This window comes from Sceloporus undulatus, chromosome 10 (assembly GCF_019175285.1).
Source record: "Sceloporus undulatus isolate JIND9_A2432 ecotype Alabama chromosome 10, SceUnd_v1.1, whole genome shotgun sequence".
In the NCBI taxonomy this organism is placed as follows: domain Eukaryota; kingdom Metazoa; phylum Chordata; class Lepidosauria; order Squamata; family Phrynosomatidae; genus Sceloporus; species Sceloporus undulatus.
This window is the reverse complement of record NC_056531.1, coordinates 12812269-12831634: the sequence shown is the minus strand read 5'-3', so window position 1 is coordinate 12831634 and position 19366 is coordinate 12812269. Positions and strand designations below refer to the sequence as shown.

At 43.8% G+C, this 19366-nt stretch overlaps 2 protein-coding genes across 3 annotated transcripts in view; one reads left to right on the top strand and one right to left on the bottom strand.

Annotated features, from left to right (window-relative positions):
- PSMD9 (proteasome 26S subunit, non-ATPase 9) overlaps positions 1 to 3953 on the bottom strand; it is a 10921-nt gene extending 6968 nt beyond the window's left edge. Inside the window, exon 1 of the mRNA XM_042441945.1 lies at positions 3326 to 3953. The gene's annotated coding sequence lies outside the window, so the exon portion shown is untranslated. The remainder of the gene's footprint in view (positions 1 to 3325) is intronic.
- HPD (4-hydroxyphenylpyruvate dioxygenase) lies at positions 1845 to 19357 on the top strand. 2 transcript variants are annotated; one of them, XM_042441941.1, is made up of 14 exons: positions 1845 to 1963; positions 2386 to 2412; positions 5544 to 5606; positions 8418 to 8522; positions 9648 to 9690; positions 10994 to 11076; positions 11192 to 11281; positions 11998 to 12101; positions 12613 to 12690; positions 13484 to 13646; positions 14843 to 14914; positions 15006 to 15128; positions 16455 to 16571; positions 19110 to 19357. In XM_042441941.1, exons 1-14 carry the CDS (start codon positions 1961 to 1963, stop codon positions 19218 to 19220), a joined length of 1182 nt encoding a protein of 393 aa, XP_042297875.1. In that variant the 5' UTR covers positions 1845 to 1960; the 3' UTR covers positions 19221 to 19357. The 2 variants fall into 2 exon arrangements, with proteins under 2 accessions (XP_042297875.1, XP_042297877.1); XM_042441943.1 differs by lacking the exons at positions 1845 to 1963; positions 2386 to 2412 and adding an exon at positions 4888 to 4975.
- The last annotated feature ends 9 nt before the right edge of the window (positions 19358 to 19366 follow it).

Below are 19366 nucleotides of genomic sequence, written 5' to 3'. Positions count from 1 at the left end.
TTTAAAGAAAATCAGAGGCTGTAAGAAGTTCCAGAGCGCCACCTGCTGTCTGGGAGCCCTTATTGCTACATATCTTATTCACTGCCAGCTGCTGGTTCAAGATATGGTAGCACTCTCAAATCCTACATCTCAGCTTCTTGTTGCCATCTACTGGTTAAAAACCTTGCAAATGCACCCCAAACTTTACTCCTGGGCCTGTTGCCATCCTCTCAAGCTCCATCCCTTTCTGCAAACCACACACCAGTGAGCCTGCATGTTGGAGGTACTAGTATCTCTCTGTTGTGGATCTTTGGATGACTATGAACCTGAATAGATACCACTGCTACATAGATCTTGGATTTCCGGATTTCCAGGGTGGGAAAGAGCTTGACTCAGAATCAGAACGGGTCAAAGAATGACTCCCTAGACTCTGAACCTGGCCCTGGGTGCAACACAATAAGTACTGTTGAAGCAATGGGAAAGAGTGACCATAACCACAGTGCTATCAGATTCAATCTATATGCAGAAGAAGCACAATTACATTTGATTTGAACAGAGCTTCTCAGAAATGACAGAACTAGTAAAAAATGAAGTTGAAAACAAAGTCAAGAAGATCAGACCTCTCCTAGAAACTCGGAAGGTTATTCAGAACCACTATAATGGAAGCCTAGCTAGAATTATAGTACAGATCATGAGAGATATTGCAAAGTCCAAAGGGATGCCAGCATGGCTCATGAGTAATGTCACAGAAGCTATTAGAGGCAAGAAGAGGTCCTTCAGAGAACTGAGAACAAGTGGCGTGTAAATGCTTGTTTTTCTACTTAAATATGAAGAGCTAAATTGGGGGTGAGGTGCTGCATTGCAGCAGCCCTGGCCATCAGACTCAATGGTAGGGTTGCTGGGAACTGCAGTCCAACAAACCACTGGAAGAGCTGCATAGTTTTGCCCCCACTGACCTAAACCCAGTTCCTAATCTCAACTAGAGTCAACCTGTTGAATCAATGCTCTTACATAACCGGTGACTTGCCAAATTCCCATTCATTCTATGGGTATTGATAGTCGGTGTGATCCAGCATGGCACAGTGGGGCCTTGGTATCTGCTGGGATTTGGTTCCATGGATACCAAAGTCCGTGGATGTTCAAGTCCCATTAAATGCAACAAATAGTAAAATGGTGTCCCGTCTATAAAATGGCAAAATCAAGGTTTGCTTTTGGAATTAATATATATTTAAAATATTTTAAAGCCATGGATGTTTGAATCCATGAATAAAGAATCTGTGGATATGGAGGGCCGACTATATAGCGTTTTGTGCATTGGACTAGGACTCTGGGAGACCAGAATTCGAATCCCCACCCAGCCCTGGAAACCCACTGTGGGACCCTGAGCAGGTTATACTCTCTCAGAGCCTCAGAGGAAGGCAAGGGCCATCCTCCTCAGAATAAATCTTATCAAGAAATCCCTCGGAGAGGGTTGCTGTAAGTTGGAGTCAACCTGAAGTCGCATTGCAACAACTAGTTGAGGGTTGGGGCTTTTGCAGCAAAAATATCAAAAATTGTACTTAAAATGTCCCCACCAGTCAACATTCGTTCAGTAGCTCTTTACAACAACTTTATAAGGCAGGCCTCTGTTAGCTTTGTATGAAAAGTGAAGAGCGGCCGTTGAGGGACAGCAGCTTGCTAAGGCCCGTTTCCCATCTCCGAAGGGAAACTCGCACCAGTGACTTTGTAGCCCAGTTACACCAGCGGGCTACACCAGCCAATTCTTCCCTTTCTTTTGTCCGGTGGCATGGAGAGACGATAGTTGAGAAAGCCAAGGCTATCTTTTCAGTTAAAGTGCTTAAACTTTCCATCTAGAGGAGGAGGAGATGGGGTGGAGCTGTCCTGCCCCCCCTTTTCGCTTTTGCTATATTAAAAGATTTCAGCCCTGAGGTCCTCCTTCTTTCTCTCAGTGGCATCTCCTTTGCTCCCACAGACAACAGAAATGGTAAGATTTGCAAGTGCTTACGCACTTCTTTTTTAAGAAAACCATTGTAAAACGCGGCTACTATTACCCTATACGTCTAAAAAATGGCAAATATGCTTTAGGACTGTTCATTTTGGACTCACTTATTTTGGAAATATCTCAAATCACATCAGTGCATAAGCTAAAAAAAAACCTATCAAGCAGTTGGTTGAATTGAGTTACTATGTTGTTAATAATTCATTTCTTACAAATAACTGGATGTATGTCCCAATTGATATATTTATTTTATTGCTTTTCTCTAGTATTGGTTGTGGTGTTCATTGTGGCTTTAAAATGCTCATATGTTGCATCATGTAGAATTTTGGGGTGGGTATTTTTCCCCTGGAGTAAGTTATATATCCATTAATGTCTGTTTTATTTCTCTTTGGCTCTTTCTTTGCTAGACAACTTACACAGATAAAGGAGAGAAGGTAAGCTGAAAATGGAATTAAATATGGCGTTTTCCCCTTAGAAAACTATTCACACAGTCAATTCCATTTAGAGTTGTCATCTCCCTTTCCCACTTTTCCTTGCCTGCTCCTTTTCTTTGGATGCCTCAACTCTTATTTCCTCAGCTGAAGTTTTAAGTGACTGCAATGCTAGAAATTCAGGGACCGAAGGAAAGTTTCACAGGGAAGAGGCAGGATACTTATTTGGGGACAATACCTTCATTTTATCCCACCCCATAGCTATACCCTTCCAACACAGAATTGTTGCTGATATGTACCTCCACTTTGACTCTGAATTACAGTACCCATCTCCTAGGGTTTTCTTGGCAAGATTTATTCCAGGAGGTTTGCCACCATGGCCTTCCACTGAGGCAGAGAGAGTTTGACTTGCCCAGGGTCACCCAATAGGTTTCCATGGCTGAGCCAGGATTTGAATCTGGGTTTCCCAGAGTCTCAGTCCAACCCCAAACCACTATGTCATGCTGATACAATAGCAACATTAAGCATTTTCATATCTTTCTGTTGTAAATGCAGTTGAGACAGTACAAGCCTAACTACTCTCAAGGCACCAGATCCTAATCCTGGAAGCTAAGCAGGGTCAGCCCTTGTTAGTCCTTGGGTGGGAGACCATCAAGGAATACTGGGTCTTTAGGCTCTATTTCAGAGGAAGGAAGTGGCAAAACCACCTCTGAGTATCCCTTGTCTAAGAAAACCTGTGACAATAATGGGGTCTCCATAGGCCGACATGAAGGCACATGGACACACACAAAAGCCAATACACTGTTTTCCAATTTAACCCTATATAGGTCTTAAACAGAAGTGAATTGACTCACCACCTGAGCCTTTTCACGCATTAACTCAAATGCGAACTAGCCACAAAATTGTATACACTCACCTGGTAGAAGCCGCCAGTTCTGGATTTTTCTGTTGAGCGTGTCTAGATTGTTGTTGTGTGCCTTCAAGTCGTTCCCGATTTATGGCGACCCTATAAAAACATATATTTTTGCAAATGTAATATTCCACCATTTTTAGGCATGCACCAGAAAGGTCTTAGACGTGTGTTTGAAGTCCATACATAGTATGCCTCCATTCACTCTAATCTTACATCAGTTCCTAAGAAACCAACACTTTTTGAGACTGAATATTTGTATAAAAACAACAGTCCAGCCCATGTTAAAGCACTTTCAAGTCGCACTGAAGCAAAAGTGACTTCCAAGTATAGTGTTGGTTGGATCCTAACCCTAACTAGCAATCTTATTCACAGTCTTAGGAAAAGTTTTAAAAATGATCACAGTTTCTTTGCTAAATGTACTACAATATGTCTTGATGCATTTGAACCAAGCCAATATCTTGTGCTGCTTCTTGGAGGGAAAAGGGCGTTCTGTTGAATCCAATGGGATCGCTTTCCAAAGCAGAGCCCCTTTAGTCTGATGTTTAAGAGATAGGACGAGACAAAACTAAAAAGAAAAAAAATTCCCTTTCAAAACATTGTTTAAGGAGATAACAGAAATTTCCTCTCTTTCCTCCTATGATCTTTAGCTCATCCCCTGCGTTGAGCTAGGTAAATATTTTCCAGAAGAATTAATATTTAACATGGCAAGGTTATCAAAGTGCTTGTGAAAGACCTTTTTTTAATAAACAAATTAATAAATAAATAAACCCAATGCCATTCTTGTAAGGGGAACACAGGGCTTGGGAAAGTTCCTTTTTTTGGGACTGCAACTTTCCAAATCCCCCAGCCAAGCTCTGACTGAGGACACCGTGTGTTCATTCATGAACAAAACTCAGTTACCGTCACTTAGGTTTTTTTTGTTGTTGTTCCGAGTTAATATAGAAATAATTTTGCCTCCCCCTGCCAAGAATGACAATGAAAGTACTGTATAGCATTGCTGCCAGGAAGGCTGAGTGCCCCTTTATTGATTTGTTCATCTTTAAAGTATCCCCAAAAAATGCTATATCAAAGCACTGAATTTCCCCCAGAAGATATAGAAAAGATACCCATGGCTGTCAAAGGAGGAGCACCCAGAAATATTCCCATTCATGGAGTACACTTTCCAGAATCCCCCGTTACATTCCCCCCAAATAGAACTTTGCCAAGGTATAGTGGTCGCTGGGGAGGTCTAGGATGATGGGAGTTGTGATCTGTCTAGAAAGCCTATGTATGGAGTAGACTAGGGTGCGGCTGATATGCCACACGTGGCTCAAAGCAAAATATTCAGAGGAGGGAGAACTTTCATACCTTCCAACATTTCCACAGATGAAAACTGGGATGTATGTGGCCAAACAAGCAAAAGATGTTAATCAGGAAAAACAGATAAGCTAGGAGAAGCGGCAGCAGTTTGCTTTTGCCGGAGCCGACTGGGAAGGGCAAGATTCTGCCCCCTCTGGGTGAATTGAATGCAAGCTCCTTTTGCACGTTGAACTTGGTTTTGCACAACTGAAGTAAGCTGAGAATGAAGGAGGAGAGAGAAACCAAGATATTTTAAAAGCTGCTAGAAAAGGAGGGTGGCAAATCGGGATTGTCCCTGACAAACCAGGATAGTTGGTGAGTATGGCTTTTGTAAACAAGCTGACTAGGACCAAAAATGACCCAGAGAGCCAAAAATATATTGAAAGTGCCCCCCCCCCAAACTCCTAGGGCATTGAGGAAGGGAGGCCAAAATGGTCCCTAAGCCCTAACAGTTACCTACAATACTAGGCTAGATTGCCAAATGGTGAGCTCCCTATACATAGGGCACCCCTAAGATCTTGGAAACATCAGTGCACAGCTGGACGTGGTTCTGGGTCCAGTTTCAAAGGCCAAGATCAACTCTATGGACTGTTTGCCCCTGATGGTCAGAAGCCATCCCTGACTCCTCTTCCTTCATCTCTTCAGCCTGATTTGGAGAGAGATCTTGTAGCCCCTTTGAGACTAACTGAAAGAAAGAGGTTGGCAGTATGAGCTTTCGTAGACTTTAGTCTACTTCAGATGCCCAGAGACCCCTCAGAAGTAGACTGACGTCTACAAAAGCTGATGCTGCCAACTTCTTTCTTACAGTTAGTCTCAAAGGTACTGCAAGATCTCTACATACTGATTCTACAGACTAACACAGGTATATCTTTGAATTCCTCAGCCCGAGAGAGGCCGGTTTCTCAATTTCCATTCCTTGACGTTCTGGGTTGGAAATGCCAAGCAGGTGAGTATTAGACTAAGAAAATGCATGGTGGTGGGCAGGCTGCAGAGAGTCTGGGGCCCTATGCTTTTGTGTGAAACCCATGGTGGGTGTGTCGAGGTATATGGTGTAAGCAGCATTGCAATTGGGTGCTGGAAAGGGGGAGGAGGCCTGTCTGGCATGGCACACTGGAGGGGTGGGGGGGGGGAGGCAGGGGAGGAATTTGTAGCCAACCTGCGTTTAATTCCGAACTGGCGTGTGTGTGGTTGGCTGTGGGGAATGTGTTTAGCACATGGGCAAATGGCACAGAGAGGATGGTTGCAAGAGACTGGTCTTTGGACTAGCCTGATGCAACCCAGAGGAGGTTGGTGCCAATTGTTTGCTGGGAGGCCAGGGACGTGTGTGTGTGTGTGTGTGTGTGTGTGTGTGTGTGTGTGGAGTGGGAGTGCTGAGCCAAGGGGTGGGGGAGAAGGCGGCTGCCAAGCTTCGTAAAAACCCCATTGGTTTGTTGGCTTGGTTGCCAGAATCTGGAAAGCATTCCGCTTTGGACGACGATGACAAAAAGTTTCCTTTGGGGACTGCAACTCCCAGAAATTCTGGAAAATGCACTCCAATTGCCAGTCGCAGTTTGAATATTTGTAGGCAACCACATACAGGTTATAGCCAAAAGAGAAATCCATAATAGTAAAATGGTACACTGAAAGTTTAAAAGGTGTTAAACTTGATGAAAGACATCTCAAAATGTCGAGGATGCAACAGACGGATACACAACTTACATTTCTGATGAGGAACAATCCACCTAAGTTATTCACATGGGGGCCATTCTGAGCTGCACTGCTTTCGCTGCAAATCAAGGGTGTGTTTACACCGCAGAAAGAAAGCAGTCTGGCACCACTCTTCACAGCCATGGTTCAATACTATGGGATTCTGGGATTTGTAGTTTTGTCAGATGTTTAGCTTTCCCTGTCAGAGAGCTCTCAAACTGCCTTATTTCTGCAGTGTGGCAGCAGCCCTAGATACATTAACCAAGGCTGCTTTCACTGAACTAGACAACACGTATTGTATATAGTTTTATCTTGATCATTTGGGTCACTTGCAGGCTTTAAATAACTTAAGCAATATTTGTTTCTTGGGATTTCATATTTTTCACAAGTATGGTGTCCTCAGCAATATGGTTTCAATAAATGTGGAGCCATTGTTCCCTGGCAATGTGCTTATATCTGCCTTCCCTAAATTTAGACTGCATAGTTTGACAATGCAAGGCTGTAAATGCCTTGCGGCGGAAAGGTAGAATGATCTTGGTTAAATATTTATCTTCCCCGTGGCATGTTTTTAAAGAAAGGGAAACTGGGGGAGAATCTAGATACCCTAATAGCTTCCACATCCATTCTGGCATTGTATTGCCGTAACTGTTTTTTACACACACTTGGCTACAGAGCAGAAGAGCTAAGGAATCCCATTAGTGAACTGCAAAGATGTGTAACGGGACACCGGCCAGATGTATCAGGTCCAATCATGTAACTACCACTAGAACTAAAGATTATTAGGACACTGCTCAATAGAAATTCAAAACAGAAATAGAGATTTGAAGAAACAATGCAGCCACATGATCTAGAGGAGCTCAATTGCTCGACAAGGTACACAATTTGCTAAGTAAGGTTGCTAACACTGCTTCATGGTCCCTTTATCAGTTGTAATTTTCCATGGATAAGAGGCAATTTTATTTGAAATCCATTTTAGCCTTAGTTTCAAGGGCAGGGATTAAAAACCAATTGCTAACCCCAACTAAAGCAGACAGATAGAATCTCCGAATTACAGAGTCATACAGTTGAAAGAGATGGCAAGGGCCATCTAGTTCAGCCTCCGGCATGCAGGGATATACAACTAAGCCACTCCTGAAAGATGGCATTCAACCTTTGTTGTTGTTGTGTGCCTTCATGTCATTTCCAACTTAATGTGATCCTAAGCTGAATCTATCATGGCATTTTCTGGGCAAGATTTGTTCAGAGGGGACTTGCCTTTGCTTTCCTCTCAGGTTGAGAGAATATGATTTGCCTAAGATCACTCTATGTTTGAGTGGAGATTCAAATCCTGGTCTCCAGAGTTTTAGTCCAATGCTCAAACCACTACACCACACTGGCCCTAACCTCTGTTTAAAGGCTTCCAAAGAAAGAGAGTCCACCACCATCAGATGCAGCCCATATTCCACTCTCAAACAGCTCTTACAGTCAAGAAGGTCTTCCTAATGTTTAGATGGGATTTCTTTTCTTGTCATTTGAATCCATTTGTTCATGTTCTGCTCTCTGGAGCAGCAGAAAACAAGCTTGCTCCTTCTTCCACATGACCTCCCTTCAGATATTAAAGATGGCTGCAAAGTCACCTCTCAGTCTTCTCTCCTGCAAGTGACAGCTCCCTAAGCCATTCCTTGTAGGACTTTGGGTTCCCAGACCTTTGGCCGTCTTGGTTGCCTTCTACTGGACACCTTCCAGTTTGTCAATATTCCTCTGATCCATTGGATCAATGAAATTGACATCACTGTCGATTTACCTAGTTCTCAGTGATTCAGCACGTTTAGTTGAGACTAAGCATCACATTTAGGTCAGGGCTGTCAACTTTTTCCCCACTTGGCTCTGCCATTGTGCCTTGGACAGCAGCCTGATGTGCAGGAATTAAAGTTGTTTCCATGCATGCAAAACTTCTTAACAAAAGTATATCTGAGCTGCTGTGGAAGGCACAGGAGCATGGCCCAACAAAGAATTGACATAGCTTTGGACCATGAGAGAGTTTGGGAATACTTGAACCAACATGTAATACCTCCATTTGTGTATTTTGAAGGCTGCCTCGTTTTATTGCAACAAAATGGGCTTTGAAGAATTTGCCTACCGAGGCCTGGAAACGGGAAGCCGAGAGGTGACATCTCATGTGGTCAAGCAAGACAAGGTGAGATGGAGAGACACTTAGGTTGTGATCAAAAACATGTTGTTTTGCCATGTTCTGAGTGACCAGGTTTGAAAACATTTGGTACACCAAAGGTTAAGGAGCCGGTAGACCTCCAGAAGTTTTGGCCTACTATTCCCATAAGGCTGCAAGTGGTGCCAACATTATATTCTTTAAGCTAAATCAAATATGATTTAGAAATGAGATTGAAATCTCAGTTAAATGCCTAGGCATTTTTAAACTGGTTTCTTGAGCAGTTAAGCAAGCACATCTGTTTCCTCTATTTCCTGCTGAAGCAGATGTTCATTTTAGGGCCTAAGTCCAACTGTTACTCTGGGGGTCTCATCCATCAAACGGATCTATTCTAACTGGAGTCAGGCCATTGTTTTTCCTGACAACCATCTTTGGATTGTACATTTCTGTTTTGTATACCACTTTGGTATTGTAAGATGAAGGGTGGTATAAAAATGGTTTCACAGTGACAAAAAGGCAGGCGAAACAAAAAGGTCTTTAAAAATTTATCCAAAATGGCAGCGCACAGATACTGAATGCATGCCAAAAATACATTTTTTGCAAAGAACATAAGTCTTATATTTTAGATGATAATCTAGTTAATGTATGGTACTGTATTAATAGTAATGTCACTGTTTGACTGAACTGTTTTTATAGTAGTTTTTATTGCTGTAATGTTGTTTTTATTGTAATCTCGCCTCAATCCGCAGGGAGAGGTGGAAAATATAAATAAAAATTATTATTATTATTATACAGAATAATTGTATTCATAAGCTCTTCTGAGAGGGCCTCCATTTGACTATTAATCTAGCTTTATTAAAGGGGGGGGGGAATGAAGGCATTGTCCCTCCACATAAATTCTGCTTCTCCCCCCCAAGAAATTTTCTTCTAGTATTTCTAAATGCTCCACTGAAGTTAATGTGAAGTTAGGGATACACTAGAAATTTGGGGACTGAAGAAAAACCCATTTAGGGGGACAGCATTCTTTTAGGTGATGCAAGGCCTTCCCTTTTCACTCCCCATCAAACTACATCTGAGGCATCGACCTCTTTGGGTTTTGCATAGTATCCTGAGACTTCCACCGCTCCCTTGCATAACTGTTCTCATTTCTTCCAGATTATCTTTGTCTTCTCATCAGCTCTCAATCCTGGAAATCAAGGTAAATCCCAACCCACAGAGAGCAGGTGTTTTTGTTACCAGAAGAATCAAGTTTCTTCTCATTAACGCAAATGACATTTAAGTTTGATCTGTCTTATCTAACCTCTTTTTAAACAAGGACACCACACAGACGCTGGCCTCTGGTTGACTTCCAGTTGCAAATTAAGAAAAGGCTTCTTTGGGGACTACAATGGCCCAAGTGGGCAAACTTGGGGGGGATGAATTATTATTATTATTATTATTATTATTATTATTATTATTATTATTTAAAATTGGCCTAGGTGCTCAGTGGGGTGCACCCCTCCAATGTCCCAAAGAGCGCAATGCAGGCCCCAGCTCCTCACTGTTGTTCACACTTGTGTTACTATTTGGGCAAAGTGGGACAAGAAGAGGGAGCATGGAGGCTTGTGTGTCCTCAAGGGGGTGGTGTCCATTATTCACAACACGACATAAATTGCCTTTCACATTTTGAGCTTTGCCAGAGTGAAAACTGGAGAGGGCTCCTGCAACTTTAATAGTTGTGTAGAAGATGGAATTTCAGCATGAGTTGTTTGTTACCTGGTTCCATGACAAGCAACATTGGCTGAAAATCCTTCTACACAGTCATCTCAAGGCATAGGAGCCCTCTCCAGTGTTTACTCTGGCAACCCTCTCTGCATCTGAGCTTGGAAAAGTGCTTTTTTTGAGGCTCGCCCTCTCAGAATCCTCCTACTAATATGGCTACTGGGGTGGGGGATTCTGGGAACTATAATCTCAAAACAGTTTCACACCACACCATTATAGCTCTGTGATTCCATTTTAACTGCTATGGCTGTCTCCGGTGTCATTCTGGGGTTTTAGTTTAGTGAGGCCTAAAAGGTCTCTGGCTGAGAATTTTAAATCCTCCTCCCTAAACTGCAAATCCTAGGATTCCACAGGAGGCAGATTAATAGTGCTATAGCAATATAGTGGAGCCAGCATGGCATAGTGGTTTGAGTGCTGGACCATGACTCTGGAGATCAGGGTTTGATTCCCTGCTGAGCCAAAGAAACCCACTGGGAGACCTTGTGCGAGTCACACACTCTCAGCCCCAGAAAACCCCGTGATAGGTTCGCCTTAGGGTCATCAGTAGTCAGAAACTATTTGAAAGTACACAACAGTGCAGTGTGATATTGTCCTTAAATAACTTACCCAAGCTAGGATCTGAGGAACATTGCCTCTGGTCCTGGGAGGTTCTCTCTGGGGGTGGCTAATATAAGAGCTGCTGATAAATTTCTCCCTTGTGAAATTGTCTTGTGTTCTTGCTCCTTTTTCACGTTATGCAGAAATGGGGGAGCATTTAGTGAAGCATGGAGATGGCGTGAAAGACATTGCCTTTGAAGTGGAGGACTGTGATTTCATTGTGCAGGTATGCCACAACTGAAGAATATTCCTGTCAAACTCAGACACTTGCCACCCTTGGCTTCTACTTTGTCTAATACTCTTTCTGCTCTTCTTGGTTTTTGCCCCCCTCCTTTCCTCAGAAAGCTCGAGAGCGTGGAGCCAAGATAGTGAAAGAACCCTGGATAGAGGAAGATAAATACGGGAAAGTGAAATTTGCCATTGTTCAAACGGTAAGAAAGTTAAGTGGTTGGCCTCTAAACCCCACTTGAAAAGCTGATTAAAAAGAATTCACTGAGGAACACAAAGAAAATGATGGTGACAGCCCTTTTCCTAAGTTCTTAGTGTGTGTTAGGTTTATCCCCACTATACAATTGCACCAGTTTGATTCCACTTTGTCATGGTCCCATCCTATTGAATTCTGGGATTTGTACTTTGGTGAGGTAGTTAGAATTTTCTGTTATGTTCTCCTGAAGGTGAAGGTGATTTGCTTTTGCCTGGAGAGCAGATGTTTTGGTACAGACTGCCTCTGTACAGAGAGATTCACTTTAGATATTATGACGAAAACATGCTATGACGAAAACATGCCCATGACCAGCGCAATGGGAGGGAGGGATGATATCTAAAGTCCGTTTGTGACAATCTCTTTCATACTACAGTTATAGCACTATGATTCCACTTTAACTGCCATGGAAACCTCCTATGGAATCCTGGGGTCTGGAGCTTAGTGAGGGGCATTTAACATTTCCAGCCAGTATTCTGGCTCTTCCCCAAACTACAAATCCCAGCATTCCATAGGACATTACCATGGCAGTTACAGTGGAATCATAGTGCTGCTTTAGTGGGAAAGGGACGTGAGTCCCAGGCCTTCTTGGCATGGGTTCCAAAGCTCTGCCAACTCACCAGGAGTGTAACAAAAACACGAGCCTTTCCTTCTCCTTCCATCTAGTACGGAGACACCACACACACGCTCATTGAAAAGCTGGACTACAAAGGACTTTTCCTGCCTGGGTTTAAGTCTCCACTTTTTAAGGACCCTCTGCTAAAAAAGTTGTAAGTATTTCAAGCCTTATTCTGGTCATTCCGACTCTTTCCAGCATTCAGGCAGTGAGTTTGGAAGCATAGGTATAGCCAAAATGTGTCCATCCCATGCATCAGAGGAGGGTTTCAACAGGCCTGCAGAAGTACTTACTGAGGCGCCAATCTAGCTTCTCTTGGAAGGCAGCTACAGAGAGTCTGCAGGAGCAGCCACCAAAAAGGCCCTGCCTCCTGTGTTCCCACCCGATGTCAAGTTCCTTCAAATAACCTGTCCCTGAACCATAATGAGCTTTATAGGGGATCACTGGCACTTTGATTTCTGCCCAGAAATAGATGGACGGCCAGTGGAGCTGCCCTCTACGCACTTTAGAAAATGTTAAAGGTAGACCTTTACAAAAATGTGTGAAAATGATAGCCTTTGATCAGAGGGAGTTTGTTCCACTTTGGGGGGAAAAACCATGGTCAGGACATCCTTACTCTAAAGGTCTGAGGGTACATCTGATTTCACCTATTTTTCCTTTTCCAGGCCACCAGCAAAGCTGAATTTCATTGACCACGTGGTGGGAAACCAGCCTGACCAGGAGATGGTCCCAGTGGCGGAATGGTGAGAATTTCTGCATTCTTCGGCCTCTGAGGTTATCGTGATGAAAATGCAGGATACTTAGAACAACCTTCCCTGTTCTGAGTCCCTTTGGATGGACTGGACTGCAACAGTCAGGCATAATGGGACCTGGATTGGAGTCTCCCTTAGCCAGGATTCCAAAATCCAAAATACTCCAAAATTCAACATTGTCCACATGAGGAGCTGAGACAGTAACACCTTTTTTTCTGGTGGTTCAGTGTACATAATCTTTGTTTCATGCGCAAAATTATTAAAAATAATACATATAAAATTACCTTAAGGCTATTTTGTAAGATGCATACAAAACATAAATTTCACATTTAGACTTGGGTCCCATTTCCAAGCTCTCTCATTATGTATATACAAATATTCCAAAATATGAAAAAAAAAATCAAATCACTTCTGGTCCCAAGCACTTTGGTTACGGGAGACTCAGTCTGCACCTCATAAAGCAAATGCACACAGCTGACCTTGCTTGATTTTCCAAGTACATGGCTTTCACTTAACATTTGTAGCTAACTCACGACAGAACATAGGATATTTAGGTCCATTTAGCTTATTCTCTCTACGGGTGAGCAGCATCTCCTCAGACAGTACAGTATTTTGCTAACTAACCTGAAAATGCTGTGGATTGAACTTGGGACCTCCTGCGTGCAAATCATGCGCTCCAGATCCTTTCTCATAAAAGGTACTAAACTGCTAAGATAGTCAAAGTTTACTTGTGTGCTGTGACCATCTTTTATTCTTGTCTTCTGAATTTCTTGCATGTCCACAGGTACCAGAGAAACCTCTTGTTCCACCGTTTTTGGTCTGTGGATGATAAGCAGGTGCACACGGCCTTCAGTGCTCTTCGCTCTATTGTAGTGGCCAATTATGAAGAATCCATTAAAATGCCAATTAATGAGCCTGCCATGGGGAAGAAGAAATCTCAGATCCAGGTAAAAGTCTAAACTTTTGGGGCCTATAGCCAAAGGGACTGGCAAACTTGCCTAAGAAAACCTTATGAAATTCATGTGGTCGCCATAAGTCAGCTGGCAATGTGAATGCACACATATATACACACACAGTCAAGGTTGCCAAGTTTCTTTTTTTCTGTGGGGGGTCAAACACTTACTTGGAGGAAAGTAGCAAGGGTCCATATATTTCACACAGGGGCAAGCTCCAAATACACAGACCTGGTTTGTTGATCCAAGTGAGGAGGGGATATATTTGGATCAAGCGCAAGTAGAGCACTTCCATGGAATGCTTCCTGCCCACATTCAAGCTCTGCAATCCTGTGGGTGTCTTATGGTGGAGTCTCCCTCCTTGGAAGTCTTTAAACAGAGGCTGGATGGCCATCTGTCGGGGATGCTTTGACTGAGAGTTCCTCCATGGCAGGGGGGTGGACTGGATAGCCCATGTGGTCACTTCCAACTCTATGATCCAATGCTTATGTACGTTCCCTTACGGAAGTGGTTGGACATTTTAGCCTGATGTGGAAGACCCATGTTGAGGTTGGAGAAGCAGACTTACGCAGGCAGTGCCATTGCACTTTTAGATTAGCATTGCACATGATTGCACATCAGTAGCTGGCTGTGTGTTTGGCTACATTTGGTGCTTTGGTACCGTTGCAAAACATTGCTATTCAACACAAGGGATGGGTAACAGAATTAGGCTGAAATCATACACTAGAGGATTTATGCTTTATCCACGCAGTTCCTTATCCTTCCCAGCAACTGTCAGTCCTCAGGAGGGGCTGATAGGTAGGGCAGGCAGGGAGGCCATTCAAGCTATGAGGCAGCAACTGGGGTCAGCTCAGGGGAGGATGAGAAATGAGAGTACAATCATGGATAGAGCGTATCTCTGTTTATTCTCCTCCCCCCCCCCCTCCTGGAGCCTACAACACCCACATCTTCATGGTCTGAATTTCCTTCTCTCCTCTTCCCTTCTCAGCAGCATGAAATAGCAACAGAAGACTCACCTGGGGCATGATAGCTGCCTGGGGGGAGGTTTAGACTCTAAGGGCAAGAAACATGTTTCCTGGCCTGCATATCTGTAACACAATGCTGGCCTTAACATGTAACTCCACAACTCCAAGGGAGGGTCCTGGCTGATATCTCTATAGGTACCCAGTGTACTTTTTTCTGTTCTGCAGGAATATGTTGATTATTATGGGGGCCCTGGAGTCCAGCACATTGCACTGAATACCTCAGACATCATTGCTGCGGTAAGACGTCTTTGTATTCCGAAATTCCCCTTCCAATCTGCCCACCAAAACATGGACACTTTTTTAAATGCTGTATTTTCTTTCATTGCAGATCACCAACTTGAAAGAACGTGGCCTTGAGTTCATGTCAGTTCCATCTACCTACTACCAGCTACTTCGAGAGAGGCTCAAATCAGCCAAGATTAAGGTGAAGGAGAACATCAGTAAACTGGAGGTCAGTTGACTAAGAGTTGTCTGTATCAGTCGAATTCAGTTTCTTTCTACTTGTTACTGCATCATGCCAAAATGGCTGGATAGATTTCCAGCCAATTTGGAAGGGTTGTTTTGGACGGTCTGACTGAACACATAGGCTGGGTCACACACCCCAAAATCACTTGCGGGGAGGGGGGGCACCCTAGTATTGTTGTCAGTCATACATAGTAGTATGTTTGATTGCTGTTAGAGTGTGGTAGATTCAGAGCTCTTCCAGATGAGCCCAAAGCCTCAGGATTTGGTAAGGGTTGTAGCCATGCTTACCATTAAAAAAACCCACAATGACGTTCATCCTGTCTTGGTTTTTCTCTCTCTCCTGAAATTCTGGTACTAGCTGCATCTTTTTGCACCCACTGCAATGGGTATTCACTGCACCACCGAGTCCTAGAAGTAAATGTCACAGATCTTTATCCATTGTCTCAGTTCCTCCCGCTATATTTTGGGTGTCCCTCTGATAATGCTTCAAATGGTGTGTGTATGTGTGTGAGAAAGAGAGAGAGAACATTTCCAAGAACCAGCCTAAATGCTTCTTTCTTCCTTTTCACTTTAGAGTCAGTGCTAAAGTGGCATAGCTTTATATCACCTTAGCACTATAATGGTACAAAAAACCCTGAATGATAAATTAACAGAAAATTAGAAGTGGAGAATAGAAAAGATGTACAAGACAAGGAATGTGGATACCAGGGAGGAGAATATGGGGAGAGGTGTTGAGCTCATGGAGGGGCTGGCAGTGATGTAGGGGATCCACACCATCACCCACAGCTTCCCCACACCTCCAGTGGGAGCAAAGAGTCACACGCAAACCAAGGCTGATGCTTGGATCTGCTACAACCAGGCACAAACAAGGGCCAAAACCCTGGTATATTTAGGGCATGACCAGAGGTGGGGGTGGCAACTATCATTGGAGGATGTGAAATCCTAAAACAGAATGAATGCCCCAACATTTCCTAGAATGATTGGGCACTTGGGAGGATCCCTGGGACTGATATATAACATGAAGAACATTTGAGCACCCAAAGCTAGAGGCGCTCATCCTTTTGAGCTGTTGAACTTGGTCATTAGGAAGGTTTATTGGTTCTCCTGAGCCAGGTACTACAGCCAGCAACACATATTCTGTTGCGGCATAATGGTTAGAGACATGGGAATCTGTGAGCTGGGAGGAAAACACAGGAAGAGGTAGTACATTTCCACGAACTCGTAAATCATTTGTTCCTGTGATTCATTACAGCGTTTGAAAAAAAAGACTTCTTACAAAACACTGTCTCCAGTTGTTGTTTTCTTTTTTAAGGAACTCAAAATCTTAGTGGACTTTGACGAGAAGGGATACTTACTTCAGATCTTCACTAAGCCTGTTCAGGACAGGCCGACCGTCTTCCTGGAGGTCATACAGCGCTACAACCATCAGGTCTGTTGGGCACTGGAGATTTGCTCCAGGCTAGACTGCTGCCAAGAACACACCATGATAGGTTTGACTTAGGGTCGCCATAAGTTGGAAACAACTTAAAGGCATGCAACAACCACAAACAAGGCTGAACCAAATCCCAGTCACAGGTGGCAAAAAAAGGACATTCTGCTCCCTCATCCCTGTTGATTTTTAAAAACTTCCATACCTTCAGCATGATTAGAAGATGAGAAAAGATCAAGCCCCAAATCCAGTTGTTGGCCTCAACTAGAGAAGGCTAAGTGGGAGTTCCATAAGTGGTAATTTACCATGTTCCCTTTGCTTAAGTGGGTCTACTGTAGTTAGGATTGGCCATTGGATTTAGGCCAGAGGTGGGGAAACTACCCAAGGCCATTTTGGAACCCTCAAATACCCCCCAGCCCCACTATTGTGCCTTTCTGGATAATGTTTTTTGGTGCATCAAAGTGCCTTGCCTCAGCTGAAAACAGCCAGCGTGCTCCAAAATCATGACAGAATGGCTCCCCTTGTATGGGATGCAGAGGGTGTTTTTAGATCTTAAAATTCTGTAAAATGCTGAGAAGGGAGGGAGGTCTTGCAGGGGACAAGTGCCACCCCAACATCCCTGTTTTAGGCTCAACCTTTTTTTAAAGTGAGGCTGCAAACCCCCCTGCCACCACTGGAGAGAACTTTTGGCTGGCCAGCCAGCCCAAAATTTCAAGAGCTAATAGCGGAGCCTGAGTGACCATATATACTTGTTGTTTCAGGGTTAAGTTTCTAAAGGCCCTTTCACACTAGACAATTCTTGCACTCTCATTCCATTTTAGCTGCCATGGCTGTATCCTAGGGAATCCTGGGACTTGTCGTTTGGGAAGGCAGTCTAGCTGAGAATTTTAACCCTTTCTTCCTAAACTGCAAATCTCAGATGGAACCATAGCAGTTCAGGTGCAGTCACAGCCCTCTACTTGTGTAGTGTGAAAGGGCCCTCAACCTGAGCATCAGATTGCTCACAGTAGGAGTTAGCCGCACAGTGTGTTTCTCTCTTCCACTGTCCTGCCACTTTCTGGAACCCACTCATCAGCCTGACTTGGACCAGGTACTGCTTTGACTCTACTCATTTTTCTTTGCAACTCTGGGCTGATCAAAACTAGGTACTTAACTCTGGTCTCCTTCAACTGCCTCTTTCCAAGGTCGGTCTGGCAGACTCCTGGAAAACAAAGGACAGGGTGTACAGATGTGCATCTTGAACACGAACCAAGACAAATACATAGTTTTATTTCTTTTTATTTATTATCTGTTTGTTTTTTGTGTTCATATAATGCAAGGTACTGGTCATTTTCATTCTGAAAGGAAAGGAAATCTCACAGTCATATTTCATGAGGGACAGACTTGTCTTCTGAGAGGCTTTTTTTAAAGAGTGCAGTAACGCAAAGGCTGACAGCGCTGTTAGTGATGCACATGTGCCTAGGCGTGCCTTATGTGTATCTGTTTCTCTTTTGGGATGAAGTACATAGTCATTTGCTAGGCCTTGGTTCCCCATCCAAGCAGTTCAGATTATGAAGATGCGGTTAGTCTGTGCTCTGAGGGGAAGGGAAAGAATGGTTCACACCATTTGTGAATGCATCTTATTCCTTTTCCCTTCTGAGCCAAGACTAGCAGCTGCTTCACTGTCTAAATTGTTCCCCTCCTTCCTTTCCCACTGATAAGCACAACAGCCGAGCTCAGTAGTTGGGGGCAGGACACAGAACTGTAAAGGTGGAACATGATGCTTTTCCTGCTGACAAATGGGAGGGAGAGGAGAGATGTCAGGCTACTTTAGTGTTCCTTATGCACTTAAATGACAGGGACAGAATGCACCCAAGTCAGCACTCAGTTTCAAAACAAACTGTCCAACATCTTCTGTTGGGCCTGAACCTCCTCCTCTTCACCTTCATATTTGAGCCGGTTTCATTTTGAAAAGGCCTCTGAAGGACTCTTGGCTTTGTGCCTTAGGCCTCTCCTTGTTTGGGCAGCCAATGCAAAACAGCTGCTTTTAAGGTCCCACTCAGCCAGGCCGGTACTGGAAGCTGTACCAACCACAGCATAACGTTGGCTCCTCTTGAGCGGAGCTGTGCTTATCAGGCACTCTTGGTGCAAATGCCAGACTCCCAACCTTGGAGAAATACCAGTTATGGCAGAGGAGGCAGAACTGGCCTTTGAACGGATGGAAGAGTCACTGAGTTGGGTTTTATTTCAGTGCACAGGCGGTCAAATTGCCCTATTTGTTCACGTAAAGGAAGTCCAGTTCATAAAGGAACCCTTGCCAAGGAGAAATGGCCACTGATAGCCAAAGCCACAGGCAAGGAGTAAAGCAGGCCCTGTGTCTGTTGGGCTTCCTTGTCCTTTTTGTAGTGTATGCTGTCCAAGGGAGAACTGCAGTTGGAATATCTGCCTATCAGAAATCCTACTTTCTGAACCACAGTGGCCTATGCATACTTACATAGCTCAACTATCCAAAAGAAGAAAAAATCATCCTAATTATTCTCCTGTATTCTCTTCCTTCAGGGATTTGGTGCTGGGAACTTCAAATCTTTGTTTGAAGCAATTGAAGTGGACCAAGATGCCCGGGGAAACCTCACCATCCTGACACCCAATGGAGAATCAAACGTCATGTAATGTTCCACAGCAAAAGTGGTGGGCAAACGGCTGGGAGAATTTCTCTCGCTCAAATCTTTTGCAACAGTAATTCCAAAATCATCTTCCTCCCACCCACCTGGCCTGCTTTTTGATTGAATAAAAAGATTCAAAGCACAGAGGTGTCT

Coding starts and splice junctions, on each gene's coding strand:
- HPD (XM_042441941.1), top strand. Junction 2,413..5,543: donor ACACAGATAAAGGAGAGAAG/GTAAGCTGAAAA, acceptor TGAATTCCTCAG/CCCGAGAGAGGCCGGTTTCT. Junction 9,691..10,993: donor TCTCAATCCTGGAAATCAAG/GTAAATCCCAAC, acceptor CACGTTATGCAG/AAATGGGGGAGCATTTAGTG.